At 40.3% G+C, this 21,721-nt stretch overlaps 1 protein-coding gene across 1 annotated transcript; it reads left to right on the forward strand.

Moving 5' to 3' along the window:
- The first annotated feature begins 1,381 nt into the window (after positions 1 to 1,381).
- asxl1 (ASXL transcriptional regulator 1) lies at positions 1,382 to 21,629 on the forward strand. The gene is made up of 12 exons (XM_063015310.1): positions 1,382 to 1,908; positions 9,227 to 9,696; positions 9,818 to 9,935; positions 10,065 to 10,209; positions 12,468 to 12,541; positions 13,804 to 13,888; positions 14,441 to 14,560; positions 15,688 to 15,854; positions 15,984 to 16,080; positions 16,645 to 16,750; positions 16,853 to 17,783; positions 17,910 to 21,629. Exons 3-12 carry the CDS (start codon positions 9,849 to 9,851, stop codon positions 20,970 to 20,972), a joined length of 4,875 nt encoding a protein of 1,624 aa, XP_062871380.1. The 5' UTR covers positions 1,382 to 1,908; positions 9,227 to 9,696; positions 9,818 to 9,848; the 3' UTR covers positions 20,973 to 21,629.
- The last annotated feature ends 92 nt before the right edge of the window (positions 21,630 to 21,721 follow it).

Genomic DNA, 21,721 nt, shown 5'->3' on the forward strand with positions numbered 1-21,721 from the left:
AAAATTACGTTTGTGCTACAGATCTTGTTTTTAAAAATACCATTGTTGTTACCTGTACAATGTAACGTCCTCCGATCATAAATATGACTTTTTTTATATATATTTTTGATGTATATGCGGCAGTATAGATGCATGATGAATGAATAAGTGGGGTGCGTTAGTGTTGGTAAATATGGGCGGTAGTGAGGGGCATTCCGGCTCTTTTCAGTGAATCATACATCAATTGACTACTAGTAAGAGTCGACTCTCAAACGGATCTTTAGTGTCGCTGGCAGTTTGTTATTTCAACTCAGCTAATCTGATTACATGTAGTACTTTACATACAAAGTATACATTAAACTGCGTTGCATTTGCAAGTTTATACAAAACCCCACATTAACGTCATTAATATTTATCATTGTCTCAGTTATTGCTGCAAACAAAAGAAATAAATATCAGTATAAAGGAATGAGAAAAATTCAGACTGAATAAAAGCAATGAGAAACACTGCTGATTCAAATCAACCATTCTTGCACCTTAATTTTCCAGTTAAAATAAACAAATTTCATAATGTTATTATTTAAAAGCACAATGTTGCCTTTTAAATGGATTTATAGTTTGTTTTTTTTTAACAATTTTAACCAGTTGTTACAATCTTATACTAGAATGCCTTCATTTGTCATATATACATATGTACAGTACAACTAAATGTTTTCTTTGCATACCCCAGCTTGATTGGAAGCTGGGGTCAGAGTGCAGGGTCAGCTATTGTACAGCGCCCCTGGAGTTAAAGGCCTTGCTCAAGGGCCCAACAGTGGCTGCATGGCACAGCTGGGATTCGAACTCTCAACCTTTCAGTTGATAGCTCAAAGCTCTACTCACTAGGCTACCACGGTCACTGTTATCTTTATTATCAAATAAATGTCACCCATTTGTTGCAGTGGGCAGAATAAAGATTCTTCCACTGATAATATAAACAACACCAACAATGACTTAAATACAGTCTTTGCATCTTAATCATACATCAAGCCGTATTTACAACTTAATAAAGCTTGCGTGTCTGAGAAGGAAGCATGTGTTCCCTCCAGTGCCACACCCAAAATTCATATGCTTTACACATTCTAAGCATGATTGGCAGGCAAGTAAATGCCTTCTTGTGTTGGTGAGTTGAATGTGAAGATAACTTCACCAAACGTACAAAAAGAACAGATTGCTAAACCCATCATTTTTAAACGACACCTCACAGCGAGTCGGCTCCTGATGATCATCTTAAATAAAAGACTCGAAGAACCGACTCGTTTGTGAACGATTCATCCTTGATGGGCGGATTCGCAGCATTGTGTTATACGTCAGAGAAACAGTACAGACTGCTGTGTATAGATAGTAGTGCTGGGTTGGCTGGGGAAATACGAGTCTAAAAGAGGGGGATGGGGAGAGTTGTTTTGTGTTGCATTCCTGCAGTGTGCTTGACCTTTGACTTCGTAGTCGGGCTTTTCTCTGTGCATACCAATTCGAGGGGTTTTCCTGCAGTATGTCAGAGGTGCTAGTTGGCTCAGTCTGCGTCCTGCATCCGTTTATTCCTGCCTACTAGATAACGCTGCAACCTACAAAGCACCGCGCTGGTTATTTATCTACCGCAGATTTTCACGATTTTGGACGTCTGTTACACCAGGCTAGGCAGGAACGTACAGCGTGTGTGTGTGTGTGTGTGTGTGTGTGTGTGAGAGAGAGAAAGCAGAAACCAGGAGGAGGATCTGCAGATCTGGGATCTTGCAGCGAGCCGAGCTCAGTCAGGTCACACGTTTCATATCCGCCGTCAGCCAAACACTATTCGGCTCAACCCGCCGCAGAAAGACGGACAAGAGCGAGGAAATGAAGGACAAACAGAAGAGAAAGAAGGAGCGCACATGGGCCGAAGCCGCTCGCATGGTAAACTCATCTCAATTCCGCTCATTTTCTTCCATCACTGTGTTAATTTTAGGGGTTTATGCGTCACACATGAGTGGCGAGACAATGCTGTGTGGCGGACAGGCTGGGCTGAACATACAAAAACGTGGTTTAAATCTAGACTCTCCAACCCAACCATCTAACAATTTCTACTGTCAAAGGAAGATATCAAACATACAGCATAATGTTAACCAGATTCATTTATTTTATTTAGAAACCAACAGCAGGAACATGCCAAAATGCATCAACTATCGTTGTAGCACCTATTATATTCTCTCAAATGAATGAATGCACTCATAACCTAACTATGAACCCATATAAAAGACACAATGCAGGGTTTAAATGAAATCACTGTACATTTAACGTTGGGAATTAACTTAGCTTTATGCCCCAAGCAGTTATCCAGGAATACCATATATTAGTGTTTGCGTACAATGACTGACATAATCAAAGAACATTAGGTGTGAACCAGATTTTAGGACATTTGTGCTTCATTGATCATAACTACATTTCATTTTTAATAATTGATTTAACCTACAATCAAAACAGCAACCGTTGTGATGTTTCTCATTATAATTTATCAGGTAAACATTGCCTAATGCTCCCAAATAGTGACCTGGAAACACTACATTTCTTTTTCTTTTTTCTATCAAAGTGTTGCACAACAGGCTTTTATATAATTTGTAAGGAAGCATCCAAATGTTACTTAAACAATAAGATTTATGACACTTTTTTTATTAGACTTTTGTATCCAGAGTGACACAACATCCAAGCAATTCAGGGTTAAGGGCCTTGCTTAAAGCCCCAACAGTGGGAATCTGGCAGTAGAAAGGCTTGAACCATTGATTACTAGTAAAGTATCTTAACCACTGAGTTCCTACTGCCCATGTCCTAGAAATGTAAGATTTATTTTACCTTGATCATAACCTCATTTTACTTTATGAAATAAGTTAACTCAGAACCAGTATAATTGTATTGGCTAATATTATCAGCTTTCTATCACTATACAACAAAGAATACATGCATTTTAATAGTGACCAAGTTTAACCATTACATTTATTTAATTTTCTTTTACATTTTGATGATCATTATTTATTTTTCCTGCCAAATAAATAGGTGCACTCGTAAATAACCCCTGAATTAATATCTAAAAAGACAAAATAGTATCAATAGGATAAAAAAGCATCATATACGTTTAACAAGACTTTATAATCAAACCCATGACCTAGTAATACTATTTCTTTACAATGTTTTGATCATAACTACTTTACATTTATTACACAAATAATTTTTGTGACACCAAACCCTGGTGTCATATACAGAGGGAGAAACAGTCAATTTAGTGAAGGGTATTAATATTGACAAATATAGCAATATCAAATTCATCCCAAACTTAATTGTACTTATTTCTACCACAATTCTATTCCCCCTTTAAACCAAAGTATTGATTGCTGTAAAAATAAAATAAAACCGTTATTACAATACAATAATTTTGACAAAAATAACAGTTAAACATTGATTATTGTGCTAAACATCAGCAGGGTTAATGTTGAATTATTTTGATAGCTATTATTTATTAAATGTTTATTAAACACGAGTTTTATATAAGTATGTAAGGAATTCATGTCTGCTTTATTGTTTCTGCTACATTAAGCCACAGCTTTGTGATGTCTGTGTAAATAAAGCTGCAGTGGCTGCATAGTGAAGCTCAGCAAATGTTTATCATCCGCCTGTGTTTAATAATTTCTTTTTAAATTTAGTCAGACAACCTCGTAAATAAATTGCGCTAAAATATTAATATTAAAATTAGATATGTTGTGACTTGCACGTAAACGAAGTAACACAGCTTGTAGCTTAGCAATGTTAGCACTGCTACCAGTTTGACCCTTTGTTTGCGTGTCTCGTCACAGCTATCGTTAGCATGCTAGCTAAATATGTTAACAGCACACACCTAGTTGTTTCGAATAGGTTAAATAAAAACATATATATTTTTAAAACAAATATCCTGTCCTAAATCTGCTTTGTGTGACGTTTGAATATTTTATCTGGCCAAAAACAGTACAGCAGTTAAATTATTTCTACACGTTTGCACAATCTGTGCTTCCTGTCTACCAACTGGCTAGCCTGAAAGTGCTGTAAACAATACACTACCCAGTTCATGTTAGTGTAATATATATATATAGTAGTATAGTCCGTATTTAACAGTGTTTTACTGACAGAACTACTAACAATAACGTTAAACAACATTTGAATAGCAGTACATTTGATGTTGGAAAGCATTTCCTATTTCCATTCCTTTCAGCAGCTTTGTTTTTAAGCAAATTAAGTCAAAGTGATTTTCCTTCACTGTAATATATTAACATGTGACATTATGGGTTCTGTTCTTAGATCCTGTACACCTCCACGCTTAAATTATACATAATTCACAGTTTATCTAATAACTCTAAAATGGAAGAATTCAAGCAAAACTAAAGATGAATTTTACTGAAACAGCAAGTCTGGCTTTCTCTGCCTCTATTCCAGTTAACATAATCATTTAATAATTTTTTCTTTAATACATAGTTGCATCAAAAATGTGAATAGTAGCAGGATGAAATCAAAGATAGCTGTTAAACATTCTCTATTCTTTCCATGATTTATCACTTAGAACAGTTGCATTCACGCAAAACGACTTGTGCAAATGTTCATTGTTTATTGATGTCTATTACCAAGTAGTAGTGAAGTTCTGAGTAACAGCATGACAGTGATTTAACATTTAGGTTGAATTGTCAGGTTTCAGACCTGGTGTTAAATCTGGGCTTGTTTGGTGAGCATCACCACAGTATGTCTGCTTTTTTACAGACCAATATTTTGCAGACCATGCTCTTATCGTGTATCATTGTTGTCAGTGTCGCCACCCTTTGTTGTTTTTAAGGCCTGCTTTCTTCTCTGCAGATTTCAACACCTTACCCACGTTGGGACGGTCTTCAGGCCAGTTTCTTAGTATCTTGTCATGTTGGTCATAATAAAATCAAACAACTCCGGCTTTACAACTCTTCCTGTTGTTTTTCTGTAGCACTGTTACAAACTTATGGAATTTGGGTGACATATGGCCATAAGCTACCCGCACCAAATATGTTTATAATATAAGAGAGACCCCTTCTTTGGTTTATTGTTCTGAGACGTTTGTAAGCTGTGGTGTTTGAGAAAGTTACTTTTTAATAGTTATTTAAATTCATGAGTAAAATAACTGTGACAGCATAACGAGTTTAGTCATTTGTCAACAAAGCTATGTTTTTGATGCTTACCAAGCCTGGGAGATACATTCAACAACCTCTGTTTCTGTTACAGACTAAAAGATGTCAGACCCAGAGGTAGAAATGCATTGAGTTTAATGTTCTAAATCTTGAAGATCTGCCAGAAGTTTAGGGTGAAGATATTCAGCAGTCATACTGCTTAAAATCTCTAGTTTGTAAGAATAAGACCCTGGATTTGTATCCATGGATATTGTATCTCCAGTGCTAGCTTTGATGAATTTTTAGTTAAAGCTGATGTAATGGTCTTTACTAGAGATGGGACGATCGATCGGCTATGAATCGGTATCGGCCGATTTTTAATCAAAATATGCTATCGGCGATCGGCGATATTTCCTAAAAGTAGCCGATCCGATCGTGTGATATATAAAGATCACGTTAAGTTAACAGCTTAGTGGATTGATCCAGACTTTGAGCTACGAAGCACCAACCATCACATCACCATTCATCAACCATCGTACAGAAACCACGGTGAAAGCTCTTCATGACCTAAAATAACATCATTAACGTTGTGCATCATACAAACGATGTAATTTTGCTGATTGTAATATTTACTTTAAAAAGATAATTCAACCCGGTCACATCTGAGTCGATTCTATCAGCACGTTATATAAACTCCTGGTTCACTTTGGTAAATCGTAAGCGGTTCTTACTTGTGATGTAGATGAGAACAGAAAACGTTACAGAGCCAATCCGAGGCAAAAGTTTCTTCATTACCAAATTCGTTAGTTCAGGATCATCTGCTGAACTTTTAGCTCCTTAGACGGAACGAGTCTGACGGTCGGTTACAGATCTGTGGTAATAACAGTTTAATGAAGCTTTTTAATGAAGCTTTTTAATGTAAGAGAGTCACACAAAATGTTCTGTAGTAGTTGGTGTTTATTTAAAACCACGACATTTAATTAATAACAGTAAACACGGAGAGATAACTGAGAAGAGAAACTTACGCTTCGCGAAAAATGACTCGTGAATCAATGAATCACTTATAGCGATACTGTGAACAAAGCAGTCCACCCCCCCCCCCCCGACCGCTATCGGCTATCGGCAGATGTCCCTGAAAGGAGATCGGAGATCGGAATTGGTGCCAAAAACCCTGATCGTCCCATCTCTAGTCTTTACTGGAAGTTATTCATTCAAGCTTATTCACCTTATTTATACAAGTTCAGGCTGGTATCTCTTCACTATCCTACGTCATTGGTCTTCTTCTCAACATCAGCTGATTGAAAAGCTATATATCATGTCCAAACGGAGCATTGAGTCTATGATAACCCAATTTATGGCATGAATTGGTTGTGTATGAGATGTCATAAGATGAAGCCGCTTCATGTGGGCACAACTGCTGTTTAGTGGCATTTGCTTCTGCGGTTCTAGGGTTACTCTTTAGGGTGGGGTACAGCCCTGGTGTTACACTGCTTTACATATTCTGTTGTTTGTGGTGAGAATGTGTTACATAGATATACTTGCTGCATTTGGTTCTGAAACAAAACAAAGCCGATGATGGCTATAAGAAGTATGTTTGGTCATCCAAACAGCTGAGTTCACTTTTCACATTTTCTAGTAGGACTTTGTGTATGATTCAACATGTATAGAGCAGTACATTTAGTCAAGATATGCACTCTGGAATGTTGGGGTGTTTCTGTAAGTTGGTGCCCATTCAGTCACACACTGATAAAGACAAGAAGGCCTGCTTTGAAGTAAACATTCCAATATATACTAAAAGTGCCCAGTAGCCTCCACAGAGCCCTGACCTCACCCACACTGGAGTTATTTAATACCACACTTGTCAAGCCATGTCTTCATGGACCTAACTTTGTTCATAGTGGCACAGTCATGCTGGAACATGAAAGGGTGGCATATAATTGTCTAAAAGTCTTTGTATTCTGTAGCATTAACATTACATTAGGAATTGAGGGCGATTAGCCCAATGACTAAAAACATCTTTCACTTTTCTTCCCTCATACACCATTCTATACTGTTGGCACTATGCATTCTGGTAGCTAGCACTGTCCTGAACACACTAGTCAGCGCCTGACATTGCACATAGTTTTTCTGCTTGTGTGGAGCTGCTCGGGCATGGAAACCCCTTTGCTAATTATTTTTTCAGAGGCCGTTTGAAACTCTGTAGTGAGTGTTTCAACAGAGTGTGGTCTGCTATTTTGTGGCTGAACTGTTGCATGTTGCATTTCACACTAATAGCTAATACATTTGACTAGGGCAGAAATTTCACAAATCATAAACTGACTTGTGGCATCACATGATGTTTAAAGGTACCAGTCTATTTAGCTCAACCCATTCTTCTAATGTTTCTAATGTCAACTGAGGTTGCATGTCTGTGTGTTCTGATTTTTGATCATGGGTGTGGTTAAAACCCCTGAACTTAATACTTGGCCAGTAGTAGGTTGACAGTGGTTTTGGTCAGGTGACTGGGGAAGGAAGTTCATGACGGTCAGCACTCCTTGATCTTCTTTGGGCTTCAAGTAGTTGTTGCGAAGCTTTGATGTGCATTTCACTCCATCATCCTCCTGCAGGAGGTTAGGTTTCCTGCTTTTTGAAGCCTTTACTTTAGCCACGATCTGACACTAAGAAAGTCCATTTCTAATTTCTAATTCTAACATCTTTGTGAATCCTCCAAGCAACTTTTGGATATTGTCAGTTGTAATATTTGCCCCACCCAACCACCACAGTTTTTAACCACCATCTGTTTATAATGTTTGGCTCCTAAAGGATTAAAGCAATAAGCCACGAGAGGCCGTACGTTACTGTGATTTTAGCACGGGGATGACGTTTTTGGCACGACGCGAAGCGGAGCGCCTAAAACTTCTTTCCCCGTGCTAAAATCGTAACAGTAACGTACGGTCTCGAGTGGCTTATTGCTTTTATAAAACGGCGGTCAACATGAAATATAATAAATACAACAATGTTTAGTTCATAAATGTATTTATTGTGTATAAACTTACAATAAAGCGTTGTTCCGCGACGCAAAATAGTTCGATTAACAGTGTTGCTAGGCAACATGAGGGCGAAAATAACATTAACTTTTGTATTCAGTGGCGTATTAATATGGAATGATGTGAGGTGGTCCTAGGTGTGCGTTTATCGGGGATTTTACAACGGCTTCGAACACGGCTCAGCCAATCAGATTTTAGGACCGGAACTATCCGTTTTATAATTATGCATTTTTTAATTGTTTCAATTGTTACGAATCAACAACTTTTCAATTTCAGTTCTTTTAGACAAATGTGTTTTGTATTTCATTCTCAGCATCACACAGATGCAGACTTTTGTACTCGGCTGTAATAATTAAATGTGGATATTATATGGTCTTAGGTTTTTTTTTTAATGACAGGTTGTGTTTTGTTGACATTCTTATATGCTGCACATCATTACTTTCTGCTCTTTTTACTGCCTCTGTATTCTTGTTTTTATGTTCAGTGCAGCATCAGGGACAGTTTTTAAAGCATTTTTCTTTGTAACTGCTATGCAGACATCCGTATTTTTACCAGCAGGCATTTGCAAGAGGGAAATACTGCCAGTAGTCTTTGATGGGGTTGCATTTGCATACTGAAAGTGTAGCTGCTTTGCAAATAACTTCCCAGCTGATAGATGCAGTTAGCCTTGTGATGAGACTAAAGATGAGTCATTTGTTCAGGGCGCACACAGTTTAGTTTCATATGACGTCATTGTGGTAAGTAAAGTTAAACTGCTATGATTGTAGCACGCTTGTCACATTTGCTGTGTGTTGGTTATTGAGTTTAACGTAATTTCCAAGATAACATGGGTGTTAATAAGGCAGATACTGATCATTTAAAAACCTAGTGGATATAGATAGATTATACAGAGGTTAATGGGTAACAGCTATTACAGGAAGAACATGCTGCCAGTTGCTTCTTGCCAACAAGGAACTAGATTTAGATTTGACATATGTGGTTAGGGTATGTGTTCTGCCATGTGTGCCTGCATGTCTTGCTAGTAAAATGTTCATCTGTATTTCCCCCCCCCCCCCACAGGTTCTTGAGAACTTCTCTGATGCTCCAATGACACCCAAACAGATCCTTCATGTCATCCAGACAAAAGGACTTAAAGAAATGAGGTCTGTAAATGCACAATCAAGTGTCCATAGTAAAACTGGCAATTTTAATACTGCAAAGAAAGAACACCAGGAAAGCAAGCATGGCTTGTACCATGTGAATCTAGTGCATACATTAAGCATTTACTATGCATTTACACTTGCCCAGATTATAAGTATTTAATTGATCTGCAATATCACTCACAGCAGCACTTCTCTTGATCTGTTTCCACCATCCTGTTTGTGCTTTCTCAATACCACCAGACAAGACTAGGTATCATGGTTTGCAAAGATTAACAAATGTAGAATATTCTGGCTCTGTTCTGCTTTCAGTAATTGCATACTAAATTATTTTCTTTTTTCCCCCCTTCTATTCCAATAACTATTATCACCATTCACTGCCAGCAGAAGGTAAGCTATTGTGATTATTAAATTGTTTATGTCTATTTGGTCAGTTTATTTAATTTCTGTATGTAAATAATTCTTCCACCTGAACAACATGTTGCTTCTGTATTTACTCACACGTATACAGTGGCACTGCCCCGCTTGCATGCCTGGTCACAATGCTCCACTCCCAAGTGCGGGGCGACAGAGTAAAAAACAGTATTTTCTTCAAGCTTCCCGGAAGAATGAGCCTTTTCACACTAAAGGTAAAAATAATACACACACTTGATTATTATTTTTTGGTTTGTTTTAATCAGGTTCCAGTAGTGTTGAGCTGTTATTGCATTTACTGCATGCTATCTCAAGTCTTGCATGCACTGATTCCTTGTACTCAGAAAAACGCCTTGCAGTGGACAAAGAACCCAGCAGGGTCTGACGATCAGAGCAACACACCAGCAGCTTCATCCACAGCTTCAGTCGGAGCAGAGGGAGCTGAGCAGGAAAGCGGCGACTCCACAGAGGCAACTGGTGAGAATGATGGTGAGTAAACCACAGTTTTGATCATTTCTTTTAACTGATACGATTGTCATTGGTTGCTGCTGAACCGATAAATGACTAGCTTATGACATCCCTGTAATTCACTGTTTCTCCAATCAAGTCACACATGTGTTATTAATTACATACACACAGTATTAATTACATACACACAGTTTACTGTTGTTCTAGAAAAAAAACTATTGGCTAGGTAGCATTCATATCTATCACTAAAAGAAAGGAAAATAACATGGTCATGAATACCACCAGTATAACTTTTCAAAGCTTACTGTGAAGCATGTACATAGTATTTTGTGTACACTCTTTCATTACACTTGGTGTGTGTGTGGCTTTCCGTCAATGAGTGTGTTTACATTTTACTGTCAGACTAGCACATTTGTACTCAAACTAGTGGCGTTGATGTACAGTGATGTAAAAACTTTCTGATGGCCTCTTTGCTTGCTTCTTAGTCACACCAACTGATTTCAGATCATTAAACCAAATGTATTACACATTGTGAGCTTGTGTAAAAGCATATTTTGTAAGTCATTAATTCATTTATTCAAGGAATAAATGGGAAAATGTTATTACGTGCATTGCTTGCTTAATCAACCAGTTAATTAAATTTAATTGGTAAGCAAATGTATCTAATTGAACACATTCAGGCTTGTCACAGTCAATCACTGTGATAGACATTACCAGAAACAATCAGAAATAGTACAAATACTTTTTTACACCACTGTAGGTCTCTTTTGTGGACATATTAGGATGAGAAATGAAGCAGCTTTTATGGTTTAGCTTAAAGTATGGGGTGACATGACTAATTAATCAGGTAGCTGTAATAACAGATCTGATTGTTAATGTGCAACTGCTTCATACACCCTTGTTTGGTCCTCAGTTTCTGTTACAGTTGGTCTGGAGTTTGGCTTGTTGTCTTGAAATAGTCGCACTTCCCACAAACCCATCAGATGGATTTGTTTCTCTGAATTACCCCTAATGCTGAAGCATGCTTCCTCAGGAAGTGTGTCTAAAAGCAGCCTGAAACAAATGTTGAAAAGCCTTGAGCTTTCATGATTTATCAGAGGAGCTGTGCAGCAGTGTCAAAGCTCCTCACACGTCATCGCTTAGCAGTCACTGCAAATGTGTGCAGAGATTTTGGAAACGCTTGTTTAGAAGGTGACTGCTCTTCTTCTTTAAAGATAGAGACTTTTTAGACTGCTAGGAGGCATCACATCTGTATGAACAGTAAAACAAATCAGGTACGAATAACCGTATGATAGACTAGCCTCATACCAACCATGCATTCCCACTGTGCACCAAGTAAATATGGGATAGGCTGCAAACCAGGTGCAAACTTTACTGGAAAGAAATCGGTGAATTATTAGTCTGCATATTTACAGTGATACTAAAATGTGTATTTCTTTATTTACTTTCACCAGTAAAGCAAGCTGAGTAATATTTTGCATTTATTAAAATCAGGTTGTGTATGATTTGTATTGCATTTGTTTTTCCTTTTTGATTTTTGTGACTCAGTTCAGTTGTACATGAGGTTTTAAATTTAGTCTGTCCTCCAGGGTTTCAATAAATTGATATCTAAATAGACATTTGATGTCTGATGCTTCAAGAACTGAGGATGCAAGAGAAACATTGATTTTTTTCTGAGAATGTGTGTGTTGCCATGGATACTACAGCAGCACATGACATCCTGCAATGACCTAGATGAGAGTGGTTTGAAACATGTGCATTTGATTGTGTGAGGGAAGAAGACGCCTCTCTAATGGTGACAATTAGAGAGAAATAATTTTTATATGTATTTGTGTGTGTGTGTGTGGAAGCTGTTGTAGCTTTTTGTAAATTTAAGAGCAATTGCATGTAGTCCAGTGTATTTATTCCTGGTGTTTATCTTGCTTGATTGTTTGGTGGGTCAGCTATTGTGCTGTTTGTGTGCTGGACATTAATATGATCCTTGCATGTTTGGTCTGTTGTCTATATGGGTTTCCTCCAGATACTCTAGTTTCATTTCACCTTGCAAAACATAGAGGATGTGTACTGGTTACTCCTGATTGCCCACTAGTCATATTGTGTTTGTGCGCTGCTCTGTCCATGTGGTATTCATGCCCTCTACCCAGTGTTTCTGGTAGTGCAAGACTCACTTAGACCTTGACCAAGAGTAAGTGTTCAATAAAGGGGAAAGACTAGCTAAAATTATAAGCTATTGTTTGCTGGTGTAGTGTCTTGATTTTTCTTTTGGTTTTCTTTTGCAGCATCAGTGGATGAAACATCTTCGAGTGCCTCCTGTTCCACAGAACCACAGACCCGACTGAGTCGTTCCTCACAGGTATTTTCACAGAGCCTTTGTTCTTAAATATTTTGTTATTAGTTATGTCTGGTTTACAGAAAATTCATCCACATACATTTTCTTTATCCTTTGTTCCCAGTTTTAATGCACATATGGGTGAACTGAATGGAATTTTTGGTTTTAATTTAAGCTATAAAACGTGGGGGGATACAAGGGATGTTAATTAATCTTTGATTAACTGACAAAGAATTTATTGATTAATGCTGCCATTTGACAAGGTCATTAAAATTCATTTTTAACACCTAACCATTTATTTAAATTGAGAGCGGAGCTACAGATCCCTCACATGAGTTCATTTAAGTTCAGATTGCTGTATTAAGACTCGCCCTATCCCACCCTCAGTACACATGCGCCAGTTAACAGATGAACAAAAAACCTTATTCTGCATGCATAGTATTTAAATCATGAGCGACGGAACTCTTGCATATTAAAGCCTCAATCAGAAGCATTTTGATTCGCTAAGTCTTTGTAGGAATCTGGTTGTGAAAAGAAACAGTCAGCGAAGGCACACGAGGGGGGGGTGTACGCTAGTTTTAAGAATCTGTATCAGGTGGTATTGATGCATGTTTTAACCAATGCGTTTTCAAGAGCTGTTAAGGTGTCTTCAGGAACACATACCATCAGGTTATTGATGTTATTTTTCATGCAACCACAAGTGTTTTCACGTATGATATGATATTGATCTCTCTGAACATTCATTGCTATTATCATCTAATTCCAATATTCGATTCCAAAGTGTTTCACTTTATTGGTTTATTAAAGCCTGTAATGCTGTAATCTGCTTTTTCTTCTATATTTTAATGCATTTTCCCTACAAGTTTCCTCCCAATCTAGTTCATATCCAATTACCTAATCGCATTTTGCTTCCACTCCTGACTGAGGAGGGTCGTAACTAACACACACCGTCTCAACGTGTGCAGTAGCTGACTGCATTTTTTGAGGCAAGCTCATAAGAGACCATTAAGGATAGGGGGAATGAAAACCAGTCCTCAGAATAAGATATTAGAACCAGTTGATTTTTTTTTTTTCTCAGACGCTCGTTTTTAATTTTCTTTAATATTTAATATTTATATTTAATATTTATTATTTTAAAAGTTTACTTTTTATTTTAGTCATGACAATTTACTCCCCCAACTGAAGCTTCCTTATCCCACACCAGTGTGAGAACTGGAAACATGTAAATTTGGAAGAAAATTTGTAAAAACTGTCTTGTCTTGTTTTTTTTTCTCCACCTCTTGCAGTCAGGGAGGCAGAGGAAGAAATCTGTGATGATGCCTCGTGTGGTTCTTACTCCACTCAAGGTCAACGGTGAACACGTACCATCAGGTTACTGCTCTTTATATTTTCCTTTTCATCTTTTCTTTGCCTGTTCCTTCTTTTTCTTCTTTCCCCTTTCATCTTTTATTCTCTGCAATGCTTTCTTTACTTATTCACTCTGTTGATGCTCAGTGTCTAAGTGATCTGACATTTTGTATTAGTTTTAATCACTGACAGACTTCCATTTTAGCATGTTCTTAAGGGTGGCACCCTCCTCAGTGTCTGTTAATACTTATAGATACAAAAGGCACGGACGTGTTTTGTAACTAGTCCTTAGTACCTACCTTGCTTTAGTGCAGAAACTAGTGTTTCTGGCTTCTGAATAGCTGACCCGCCTGCTTTCCGTTTTCACACTCATTTAAGATACCCACTCACCTTTCCTGCTTTTTATCTTCATGCCTGGGACATCTGTCCTTGTGGCTTTGTGTTAGTTCAATAGCCGGCACTTTTTTCCACCTGCTGTTCCAGTTTTTCCAATGTCACTGGCCTCTCTGGCTGTGCTGCCCCTTCCAAACTTGCTCATTCTCACCAGCCTCCCTCCTCCCCCACCTGTCCCCTCAGGAGCTGCGGGGAGGCGCAGGGATGGGTCTAGGGGGGGTCCCGGCCCAACACTTCGAGCCCGTACCGAGCTGGGTTGGAAACGCCCCCAGCACTTCAAGAGCATGCGTGGCCTTCATTCAGGTACAGAGGATGAGACCCTGGGACCCATTTATTTATAATGACTATTTATCACTTATTTATTTATCAGTTACTCACCACTTAATAATTTACTTGACTGTTTTGTTCAGTTGTTACTATTTAACTCCATTTTAGGTGTTTCTTATGATTGAATAGGTTGCTAAAGATAAACGGTAAAAAATTTTAATGGTTTATTGCATCTAAAATGATCATTTTGCTTTTGTTCATCATTTGTTTATGGTACCATTTACTTGGGCCGACTGTATGAAAGTATATCTCATGTGATGGTTGAAATTAGGTCTGCATGATTTAAATCAAGGATGCACAACTCAAGTCCTGAGATCCAGCCCAATTTGGTGATTTTTCTGCTTAGAAATCTGATTCAACTAATTACTTTATTTCCAGGTTTATCACATATTACCAAGCATGAAAATCTAGGGTTAGGGTTAGGACAGTCACTGGTCCTCCAGGACTTGTGAGCTCTTATAACTGATTCCTTTCAGCTGCTTCCTTTAGGGGTGCCACAGCACATCATTTGTCCGAATATTTTGTTAACCTTTTTAACGACGTAGTATTTGTGAACCCAGAATGTGATTTGAAACCCTAGTATTTAAGAGTGAGACTTACTATTATGCCACACTCGATCTAAGCACTGGTGGGCTAGTGTGTTTTACCATTGTGCCACCCGTGCACCCAATACTGGCCCAATAGAGGTGAAAACAGCAAAGCAGTTTGGCCATTGGTCAATGAAACAACCTTCAACCATGCATAAAAGATGGATAATTGGGTCTGTGCTGTAAACTGCCCCAGAATAGCACTGTTTCTTTTAGGTAAATCAGAGTGAGCAGTTTTACACTTTCTAAGCGAGAGCAGTATTTTAGTAAATGTAATATATACACACACATTCAGATAGTATGATCTCTAAAAATTTTGTTTAGTGTTAGCAACACGAGTACATGAGGAGATGTTTCTTTACCATGATGGAATGTATAATTTAGCAGATTATTTTAATCATTTAAATTGAAAAGTGTACCAGTTTTGTAGTGTACAATGAAACTGTAGTAGAACCATAGCTTTTAAATGCTTAAAGGCTAAAGGCGGCAATGTTGAGTTTATGTTTAAATTTTCAGGACCCATGAAGAGGAATCGGGGCGGTGTTGAGGTGGATTTTGAGACACCTGGCTCAATCTTGGTTAATACCAACATTCGCGCTTTGATTAACACGCGCACCTTTGCGGCGTTCCCTTCTCACTCTCAGCAACAGCTTCTTCAGCTTCTGCCTGAGGTTGACAGACAGGTACATGGTTTAAGTCCTATTTCCTTTTTTGTGACGTTTAATTATTTGCCTTGCATTTTAAGTTGCAAATTCTATTAATGTACATTTTTAATAATATACTTCTTATACAATATATATCTTGATATGCAGATTGGTCCTGATGGTCTTGCTCGACTTAGTAGTTCAGCGCTGAACAATGAGTTCTTCACTCACGCCTCTCAGAGCTGGAAAGAGAGGCTTGCAGAAGGTGAGTGTCACCTTGTTACAGAAACGTAGTTCATGCATGCCTCCGGAAGTATTTCTAAAAATAGTCGTGTTATGAATGTGCAGCTCCTATTAAATGCTTTTCATTCTATGACATTAACTGAACGAATGAAAAAATACGTTTTGAAATACAATGTAAGAATCAGTATTAAACTAAAACTATGTATCAATTTAGTTAATCTAATGACTGGGTTTAGCTCATGAAAAAAGTTACATTCCAAAAGCTGACTAATTGAATCTCACTGGGGTGGAGTTTTATGTGCGGTTTCCCAGTGTAGTTAGTTGGCAGCATTTATTAATGTGGATCTGAGCCTTCAGCAGTTGGCATTTCCTTCTTTCAATGTCATTTCCTGTCAGCTTATAGAAGATCAGCAGGCAATGTCCCCTTAGGGGTCCCAAGCAATAAGAAACTTCACCGGCATATCATATTGAACAAATCAGAAGCAATCTAAGCCAAATAACTTTAAAAATCATATTACATTATAGCCATTTTGAGCAATGTTATTCACAGTTAGTGTAATAAATTAAGGATTGTTTTCTCTTTAAGGTGAATTCACACACGAGATGCAGGTTCGTTTTAGACAAGAGATGGAAAAGGAAAAGAAAGTGGAGGCATGGAAAGAGAAATTCTTTGAAGAATACCATGGTCAAAAGTAAGTATTCATTAGATTTTAATGATTGACTTTCACAATGTTTTCTTATCGAAGTTCATAAATATTGATCAAATATAAATCCCTCTCCACGCTTCTCTTCAGGTCTGGCTTGACCTGTGAGGAGGCAATGAAGCTTACAATGAGTGATGCAGGAGAAGCATCAGAGGCAGTTCTGGACTCTGACGCTCCTCCTGTGGCCACGCCTAAGAGAAGAGCTGTCGGAAGACGACGAAGAGAGGGTCGCATTAGGAGACGGTCACGTGCTGATCTCAGGCGCAGGGCACGCCGTCCACTCAGCAAGACAGCTCCTGCGGCAGCGGCTCCTACAGAAGAGGAAGACAGTCAACCTGCTTCGGAGGTCGTGGCCACACCTACGTCACCGGCCCCAGAGACTGCTGTAGTGCAAACAGAGGTTGAACTTCAGGCCGAATCAGAACTGGAAGCCCCAGCAGAAACTCTGTGTCCAGAGGAAGCACCTTCTCCTGTCCCAGTATCCACACCTGCTCCGGCGTCTACAAGCTCTACCTGTGATGAACCAGAAGTTTCTGCCACCCTCCTGCCTGAAGTTGTTGAGCCAGCTGTTGCCTCCACCTCCTCTCCTTCTTCATCCTCTTCCTCAGCATCATCATCATCCTCTCCCTCCTCATCTCCCTCTTCTACCTCTGACCAGCAAGGAGCCTTTGCAGCAAGTTCGGACTCATCATCTTCCTCCTCATCCTCAACTGCTGCTGTTGCCACTGACCCCTTGGACGATGGTGCCTCGGTTATCACTACTGGCACAGCAGGAACTGGTGCCAGCAGCAGGGAAAGCAGCCCAGCAGCAAGTCCAGCAACATCCAGCCCAGCAACATCCAGCCCTGCCATCCAGCTCAAAGAGCAGAAAAGGAGACCCGAGGAGTCCCAGGCCTTCACCAGCTTTCCCGAGAAAAGGGCGCGGCTGGATGAACGTCAGTCCTTTCGTAACACAGTTGACTGTGTGTACTCGGAAAAGCCGCAACCTACAACAGAAGAACCCAAGGTCCCGCCAATCCGGGTATGAGACTTTTAATGTGTCTGTTTGCCTAAGATGATTAATTCTGTGTGATATTTTAATACCAATGCTGCTGTCTTTATGTAACTGTATGTCTTTTCTTTTTTTTTTTTGTTCCCTTTTTGCTAGATTCAGCTCTCCCGGATCAAACCTCCTTGGGTCAAAGGGGCGCCAACATACCAAATCTGTCCTCGCATCGTGCCCCCGAACGAGGGGTCGCGGCGCTGTGGGACGGGGGCGCGCACTTTGGCAGACATCAAGGCCCGTGCACAGCAAGCCCGTGCACAACGCGAAGCCGCTGCTGCTGTTGCAGCCACTGGAGACGGGACAGGGTCTGGGGGGAGCGGCACGGGGAATGGTACTGGGATACCGAATTGCCCCAGCGGGAAGCGTTCGAGAGAGCACCCGGGTCCCGTTGAACCTGGAGGAGGAGGAGGGGGAGGAGGAGGAGGAGGAGGAGGAAGACGAGGAGGAGGAGTCATCGGAGGAGGAGGAGGAAGAGTTGATGTGGAGGAACAGGACTCGCCTGCAAGCTCTCATTCGCCTGGAACACAATTACAGCTTTCCAATGTAGAAAAGCCTCAAGCCTCTACCCCACAAACAGTATCGTCTCCATCCTCTGTATGCTCTAACCCTTCAGGGTTGCCATCTGAGTCACCTAAAACCCCCACTTCATCACCTCAGGAGACAGACAGCCCAGCCTCCCAGGATCAGCTGGACGAGATCTGCGAAGTGGAGGAGGTGGCTGCCAGCAGTAGTGATAAAACCTCTGAGCAGACCTCAGACACACCAGTACCCACCCCTAGTGAATCAGAGTCTTTAGGCAGTCACCAGGAGGTTAGGGTTGAAGAAGCAGATTCAAATGACAGCAGAACACTGACTCCCAATAATTCACCGGTGCTCAGTGAATCAGTTCATCTAGTTCCTACATCCATACCTGACTCTTTGCCTAGGTTTGGTGCACAGGGTGTAGATGTAATAAGAACCTTAGCAGCATCAGCTCAGTCTTGGGAAGGTGAACAGAATCTAAATGAACATCGTTCTGGCACTACTGGGGTCATTCAACATGGCTCAGATGTCAAAGCCCCCAAAGAGACATGTGTTGCCGCCCAGAATGGCTTTATAGGGGGTTCAGAGAAGACTGGAGTCTTGCAAGAGCATAAGACTGAAAAGGTGGACTCTGATAGTAAATATGTAAGTTCTCTCCCATGTCTGCCAGATAACAGGAGAGAAGAGGATAATGGGATGCACAGTGACTCGACAGAGACGGCGTCAGACTTTGAGAATGATACCCAAGAGGATGACGCCGCAGACTGGACCGGAGCAATAAACCATAATGGAGTACCGGCACATAATACAAAGTCCCAGAATCAGCCTGTCATTCAGACGCCAAATCGTCTTACCTCATGCACTTTGAGCTTGCCTCAGCACCAACAGCCAGTCATCCAGGCCCATGTTTCTAACCCTGCCCATAACCAAACTGTCATTCAGGCACATTTTTCCAATGGTGTACAGAGCCAGACGGTAATTTCACCCCAAAAGCAACATTCAGTCCTTAGCCATAGCATAAACCTTACCCAGGAGCAGAACTTAAATTCTTTGACCCATACACAGCCATACCTTACACATGGAGAGAAAGACCAAAGCAAGGCGCATAGTCTACATGAGAACAGCAATGGTGGAAAGCCACTTACCTTAACAGAGAATGATTCAAAACTATTTAGCAAAGGGCCTGCAGATGATCCTGGATTTAAAAACTCTGCAGGTGTTCCTTTTGTTCGGAGAATTCAAGGCCCAGCCCGATTTGTTTCCTCCGTAGAGGCCAACAATCCTCTGGTTACTCAGCTACTTCAAGGCAGCCTGCTTTTGGAGAAAGTCTTGCCCCAGACAGCAGGTAAGCTGGAGATCAATCGACCTCCCGGAGCACCGCCGAACTTTCTGTCAAATTGCCAGCCTGGTGGACCTCCTAGGAATATGGTTCCCCGCTTCAGAGGTCCAGCCACAACTTGCGGTGCTACAGAACTTGCTGAGTTACAGCACAAAGCCCTTTCTGCTCATGTGTCCCCTCTGCCTGGTCGTAATTATGGTCCCTTACCTCTTAGCAATTCCCAGACTCGAATGCCATGCTTTTTTGATGAGTCCGGTTCTCGTGGTTCAGTTGTCCAGCAGTTTGGTTCTCAGCAGTCAGGGAGCATCATCCCTCCTGGTGCAGTACCGGTCATCACTCCTCTTCCTTCCTCCTCTTCCTCCACACAGCAATCAGTGGACATGAACTCTCAGAATGCTCAGACTTTAGAGCATCACACCTCTCAGCCTTCACAAACTCCAGAAAGACAAGCAGCTGATATTCAGCATCACTCCACTAACCTCTCCCAGTCTATGTGCAGAACCACACCAGATGCCCCCTCCCCTACACAAGGTGACCTTTGCCCGACTGAAGTTGTACCTACTGTTAAGATCAGCTGGCGGCCATCAAAACCACAGCCACCTCAATCTCAGTCTTATCAGCAGCAGCTCTCAAATGCATCTACTGTTAAGCATGAGGTCTCTGCACGGCCCTCATGCCAGCAAGCTCTTACCAAAAATTCACAGACTCCAACTGGTGGCAATGGTTCTGTTGTAGTTGTAACCAAAAAAGAGCCAGCAAGCTCTATGGATGGGTATGCCAGTGGCAGGGGAGCAATGGAAGGGCTGCTTAACATGGAAATGTCTCTTGCGAGAATGGCCAAAAAAGAGCAAGCTAAAAATCATTATTCCCGTCATACAGACTCTTCAGCCTCTCCGTTTTCCTCCTCACCTTCCTTTACCTCGGCCTCAACTTTCTCCTACCATCTGTATGGAAAACTGCCCAAGTTGCAGCAGAGTGGAGGTGCACTAAGTGGAGACACCGGCGGGTCCTCATCTGGGTTCAGCTATACAGCTAACGTTTCTGTAGTGGATGGTAGTAGCTTCTCGCGCAGCATAGCGGATGGTGTGCTGCAACTGCGGCCGCGTGTTAGCGTCGGGAATGCTGGGAGTCCGAGCACTACACTCAGTATCCAGGCATTTGCTGATAGTGCTGCAGAGGAAGTGGCTCTTAAGTGCTCCTGTCGTCTCAAGGCCATGATCATGTGCCAGGGGTGTGGTGCCTTCTGCCATGACGATTGCATTGGCCCTTCCAAACTTTGTGTTTCGTGTCTGGTGGTCAGATAGTGTGTTACAGTACCGCCAAACTGAAGGTTAAGGTTAAAGCTAATGGCTTGGCCTACACAGACCTTCTCTCTAATCACCTGCGATTAGAAATCAGAGGAACTTTTGGACTCATCCGAGCAAAGAACTTATTACTCATGGTGTGTACAGATTCAGGCCAGAATTTTGGTGTTTGGCAAAACAATAGGGCTGGATTATGCCCTGCAAGATCAAATTTAGTCTGTATTTTTGCTTCATATTTTTTCTATTGCTGTTATGATGGTGTTATGATGTATTATTATTAATATTATTATTATTATTGTTGGTATTAAGTGAATTTACATGGCACGGTTGATTGTAGATTGTGCCTTTTCTTTATTTTTTCACACAAAACATTTACCTCATCAACTTGACACCAGTCATCAGTTCAGTGTGAAATGGTGGTGTTCATGTTTGCGTTTTCTCTCACTTGCTTTTCTAAAAAGAGAGTGGAGATAGTTGTTTTGTGCATCTTGTCTTGCAAAGAAATATTTTTTTAAATCATTAAACAAGCCAATTACTTTTTGTTATTTTGTAAGTGCTTCCTTTCTTTTTTTTTATTTTCTTATCCAAAGTGAAGTCCAGTCTGTACATGGCGGTTAAGCACAGTATTCTAATCTAATAAAGCTGACAATGAACAGATTGAGTCTTAAATGTACTACTCTTGTATACTTTTGTTTTAAACAACGGGCGTGCTGCATAGTGCAATTATAAATACGAAAGTTAAGAATACC

The sequence above is a fragment of the Trichomycterus rosablanca genome, chromosome 19 (genome assembly GCF_030014385.1).
Source record: "Trichomycterus rosablanca isolate fTriRos1 chromosome 19, fTriRos1.hap1, whole genome shotgun sequence".
Taxonomy (NCBI): Eukaryota; Metazoa; Chordata; class Actinopteri; order Siluriformes; family Trichomycteridae; genus Trichomycterus; species Trichomycterus rosablanca.

Bases quoted from the DNA above. Each gene is read 5' to 3' on its own strand.
- asxl1 (XM_063015310.1), top strand. From the start codon at position 9,849: ATGCTCCACTCCCAAGTGCGGGGCGACAGAGTAAAAAACAGTATTTTC. The intron at 13,889-14,440 runs GTTACTGCTCTT...CTGTCCCCTCAG, and splicing joins CGGTGAACACGTACCATCAG to GAGCTGCGGGGAGGCGCAGG. The intron at 14,561-15,687 runs GTACAGAGGATG...TTAAATTTTCAG, and splicing joins CATGCGTGGCCTTCATTCAG to GACCCATGAAGAGGAATCGG.